The sequence below is a fragment of the Vombatus ursinus genome, unplaced genomic scaffold (genome assembly GCF_900497805.2).
Source record: "Vombatus ursinus unplaced genomic scaffold, bare-nosed wombat genome assembly UNPS02004577.1, whole genome shotgun sequence".
Classification (NCBI taxonomy): Eukaryota; Metazoa; Chordata; class Mammalia; order Diprotodontia; family Vombatidae; genus Vombatus; species Vombatus ursinus.
The window spans coordinates 454500-459799 of record NW_020944355.1 but is presented as its reverse complement, the minus strand read 5'-3'; the positions used below and the strand labels follow the sequence as shown (position 1 = coordinate 459799).

Genomic DNA, 5300 nt, shown 5'->3' with positions numbered 1-5300 from the left:
CACACATACACATACACACACACACACACACACACACACACACTCCTTTGGCTAGGAAACACAATGAATGAGCTGAGAATTAAGCAAATGAATTTTTAAAACGGGGGGGAGGAAATTTTAGAAAATGGCAAATAATAGTCAGTTTGGTTAAAAGAAAAAAAAGAAAGATAAGCAAGTCTTTAGAGGTTATAAACTCTAGCCTATGGTTGTTTGTTAAGCTAAGTCAATTTAATGGGTTTTCATTTTAGTGTCTTCATTCATGTTCAAATCTTTAATCACCCCAAAATGTGCTCATTCCAAAAAGACTAACTTTCAATTTTCTCCATATGGAAGGCACATAAATTTGATTAGTAATGTTGCTATGTTTTCCCTAGGTTGGCCTAAATGTTATGCTTTCTATTACTTACTCTATCCCTATTTGGAAGCCTAGGGTACAGAGAAAGAAGATTTGAAATTTCAGGCCTGTGATAAGCTATGCAAACCAATCCCAATCATGATTGGGGAACACTGAATCAGGAAGTGTGGGTCTGAAGACATGCTAATTTCTCTCTCTAAATAGATTCAGTCATGTTGGGTTTTAGATGATTGGAGACAGGGAATAGTGAAACTTGGGAACCAAGGAATTCAGGGAACAACTTTTCCTGCTCAGTGCCTGAAAATTAGAAAAACGGATCTCATAAAACTTTCAGCAGAGTATTTCTGACACCCGCAAATTAGGCAGCCGACTATCTGAAAATGCCTCTCTCCAATGAGCTAACATCGCTCTGTGAAAAAGACTTTGCAAATGATGAGCCATCATTCATTACATGGGCTCAGGATTGTGCCGTTTCCCCCAAGTTTTCCATCTCTGCATGCGGTACCTAGTGGTGTGGCTGCCAGTTCAGGGAGCTGTGGTTTGTTTTGGAAACACAACTTTTAAAGCCCGCTGCCATCATCACAAGTGTGATAATCAGAAACACTGAATCAGAGGATAGTAATCAAGTGACAACAAACGGAGTCTTCTTTGTGGGCAGGTGTCCATGGGAAACTAGCAACATCGTCAGGTGCGTCAGGTGCGTGAGTTTTCCAAGAGTCTTTGTAGGGATTCGACTTGAAGTCATTGAATTCCTGGTAGTACAGTGCCTAGGAAACAGCCAGTCGCTGTCTGCCAAACGAAGACATTGATGTGTTGATTAAATGTCCAGATAGCAGTGTTTTTGTTTTTTGGGGTTTTTTTTTTTTTTGCTTGTTTTTTGCTTTTTTTTTTGTTTGTTTGTTTGTTTTTGTTTTTTGTTTTTTAATCCTTTACAAATAATCTGAGCCGTAACTAGAATAGGGCGCATGAGCCTTCAGTCCAGGGTACTCACATGAGGGTGTGCTTCCTCCTCATGGTGACTGCTGTCCCCGGTTCTCCCCCACCATGGTCCTCAAGAGACGTGGACGGCAGCTGCCCCTAATTCATCACTATGGCAGCCCTCTTCTGAGATGCCTTCCTACCACCTTTAGATTGTGCTCTGCACCTTTCCATCCCCAAACTAAATTTGCCCCAGGCCCAGTCTGGGCTAGTTTCGGCTCCATAAACAATAGTCATTTACATTATAATTTTACTATAGAAAAATATAGAAATCCAAAATACTTAAGACATAATACTTCTTACAACTCAATTTGTCTTCCTTTTGTCCCACCCCAAGGCCCCCAGAAACCAAAGCTAATTTGCTCCAAATGAACACCCCTGTCTCCTGCTGAAACAAAAGGGATCGTCACATTATGACAGTATCATTCACAAACAAACAATACACTTAGGGAAAGCTTTGAAATACAGGCATTGGTGAGCCACAGAAAAGCTGTTGAGCTGGTTGATTCGCACATACATCACCATGGTTGTTCTGTGTATCTTTCGTCACCATGGTTGCTCCTCCTCTGCATGTGGCCAACCTACAGCACGATATCCTTCAGCCTCTTCGCTCCCGGGGACTCTTTCTCGGGACTTTCAGGCGGAAGAGGGTTGACTTCGCGCACCACTTTCTCGCCGTCGGCTCCGCGTGGCTCCGCTTCAGTGGGACGAGAAGGCCCGTTGTTGGGGAACTGCTCCACGGTGTGGGTAGCAGGGCAGTGTATGATGGCACTGTAGGTGACCATCGTTGGCTTGGTGGGCAGAGAACTCTTCAGATGGAGAGGCGAAGTGACCGGGCTAATGGCTTCGCAACCGTTGCCTGCCTCACGAATAGCGCTGGTGACCTTGGGACTGCAGATGGCCAGGTCTGCCGCTCTCTTGCCTTTCTGGGCGGAACGCTCCTCGGCATGGTCACCCCCATCCTTGCCGAAGGTTGCAAAGGTCCTCTTCGTCGTTGTGCAGTCGTCGTAAACCTCAACATCGGCAGCCGTGGCTTCAATAGACAGGGTGATGATGTTTCTTCCACGATCTGGGGACTTGGCCCGAGTAGGAAGAGGGTTCCGAGGCATCCAGCACCTGTCGGAGTGACCGAGAATGCGGCATTCTTCCCTGCAATGAAAGCCTTCATTTTGATCTGTTTAAAAAAAAAAAAAAAAAAAGGAAAAGGTCAGTTCCATCGGCCTTTCTTAGTATCCATTGTGGTGCCCCACAGTCTAGTTTCTCAGGCCCCACATTCAAGGCCAACTCAGAAATATCTGTCACCTTCCAAGAGTCAAGCTTCTATTGTGTTTGGACCAAGTGTTAGGCAACGGATTGCTAACAGGTCATATGTGAATCGTGCCTTCCGCATCCTTTTTATTTGTGCTGCTGTTCCCACTGCTGACGGAACTAAAGCCGAAAGGGAAACAAGTTATGATGAGAAATATATTAAAAAAAGGTTTGTCCCGAGTGTCGCAGTGCTGCTAGTCAGCATTTTTGTTATCAAGTGGCCTGCTCAAAGGCAGAATATTGGAAACTTTGTCCAAGAGAAGGGGAAAAAAACCACCCAACGCTCTAGGTAGGACATCTACAGCCAGGCTTTCCTTATCAAGTGTTTTTCTAAGCTCTCTTCACTCCTCTTTTCCCACTCTTCGAGATCCCCCCGTTGACATCCTACTCTCTAAAGCCCAATCAGAGGGCAGGGTAGAGGGTCCCCAGTGGCAGCAAGCCATTTCCAGAGCCGATTCCCCCAGAGCTGGGGGCAGATGGACAAATCTTGGCCTTCTGCTCAGCTTTACCTTAGCTTCCCCATGCCAGCAGCTCCTCTCTCTTCTGTCCCCCTCCCCAGTATAGACTTAACAGGGCTGAGGTTTAAATACTGATGCCCGACTGTTTGGACTTCATCTCCTTCACCCCATCCCTCAGTGCTATTTGACTCAAGCTGGGTTTCTCACAGGCAGCAGCAACAGAACAGAGAGCATTTAGAATCTGCTGCAGAAGGGGTCAGTGGCTAGGGCTCAGCATTTGTCAGTTAGTAAGGCCTTTCTAGACCAAGGTCATCAAGGGCTAAGCCTGCTCTGGGGGCCTTGGAGGGCTGGGCCTCATAAGGGTTCAGTTTCAGGGCTTCCTTCTGCTCACCTGCACTCCCCCACTCATTTTCCATGGGGTGTTTAGCACCTCAGCTTTCTGGCTACATTTGTATTTCTACCACATTCTAGCACGAGGCTCAGCTAATAAAAATTCTCATCACATCATACGATGCACCAAAAATATGAGCAGCTTAACATTTATAGAAACTCTTGGATGGGGGAACAGGGGTAGAAAGGTAAAATATATGCACATATACACATGCACACACACATACACACATACTCACTGGAACCAAAATCATTGAAAAATCATGCCCCAAATGTTCACGGGGTCCCTAGCCCTACTGCACTCTCTGGGAAAAGCAAGCAGCCGTGGAAGCAGTCGGTATTTCCAGGGCCTTGGCTCACAATGCCTGGAACCTCCCATGCACTGCAGCCAACATTGCGAACGAGCTTACCCAGAAGGCAGGCGTCCTATATGGTGATCTTACTTGTTTTGTTTTGTTATTAAAGATGTTCAATGCATAAGCAAAGCAAGACATTGCCCTGAAAATTATTTTTGCTCTGCCTTGTTCATCCGTAATTTAAGATGGAAGACTGTGGGTCCAGGTGTGGGGGGGGGGGGACCTCCAGAAACTTTGGCTGAGGAGACCTTATGTAGTTCAGCCATTAGGAAAAAGTCCTTAGGGCTAGCTTAGTCCCAGGAAGATGTCCATTTGCAGCATATCCTGGAGACTGTCGTCTGATCTCCCTCGAGCCAGCTGAAAGCCAACCGAGAGCAAGACCTGGCTGAAACCTAAGTAAGTGCAGCCAGGTTGAACTGGGCCAGGTAAGTCAGCTCCCAGGGGCTGGAGGGAGGGGGTGCTATTTGTCCTCATCACAGTTATTAGCAGCCCAATCACAGGGATGGAGAGAAAAAAAAGGCAATGACACCTCCCAACCGAGTGCCTCCTAAACCCCAGCCAGCTGTGAAACATCCCTGTGGGATCAAGAGGATGGATACAACAATGACAGCAAAATTACCACTGATGATGCACCTGGGTAGAAAAGCGCCATCCCACTTCCAGGGCCCTCTCCCCGCCTGAAATTGGCAAGTGGGAAATTGCCATCTGCTCCTCACGCCACACAGCACATCCACCAGGACCATAGAGCCCAGCTTCCCATTCTGCAGAATCCCAGGAGACGGTGAGCTCCCAAAGCTTGGGCACCTACTACGTAGTAGGTACTCAATAAATCAAGAAGGTCCCTTCTAGCTCAGAATCTCTGATCCTGTGATGCAGGTTCAAATAGCAGCCCTGACACTCTGCAGGCAGCATGACCTTTCTGCACCTCAGTTTCCTCATCTGTGCAATAAGGGGATTACACTAGATGATCCCAATAAAATGCGAGCTTCTTGAGGGCAGGACTTGGTTGGCTTTTTTTGGCTTTGCATCCTGTACTAGATATAAATTACCTGCAGCAGGTGCTAAAGAAATGGCTTTTGAACTGGATGGAACTACTTCAAAGGTCCTTGCAAGCATGCATCTGTGACCCGGTATAGCCTTGGGCACATCCCTTCACTGGTCTGAGCCTCAACCTCCTCATCTGTGAAATGCACGGAATGGCAGCTGGCCCCCAGGCTTGTGGCAAGGATCAAATGAGCTAATGGACAGCCACCATTCAGTCCACTTGAAAGACTTCTAGAAATGTGAGCTCTTGTGTGTGGCCTCATCTGGAAAATGAAAGAGTTGTGCGGGTGATTGCTAAGACCCCAGCAGCTCCTGCTCATGTAATGCTAGAGGAGGGTTGGTAATGGAGGCAGAGGGGAGGAAGGAGGGGAGGTCAGCCTGCTGTTTGGGGGGGACAGAGGAAGAGGGGAG

At 47.1% G+C, this 5300-nt stretch overlaps 1 protein-coding gene across 3 annotated transcripts in view; it reads right to left on the bottom strand.

The window, feature by feature from the left end:
* Positions 1-1260: 1260 nt before the first annotated feature.
* The window catches only part of PCDH19 (protocadherin 19), a 119313-nt gene continuing 115273 nt past the window's right edge, over positions 1261-5300 (bottom strand). For all 3 annotated transcript variants that reach the window (XM_027838204.1, XM_027838215.1, XM_027838225.1), the window contains one exon: positions 1261-2507. In XM_027838204.1, the coding sequence (XP_027694005.1) occupies positions 1915-2507 (593 nt within the window). In that variant the 3' untranslated portion in view covers positions 1261-1914. The remainder of the gene's footprint in view (positions 2508-5300) is intronic.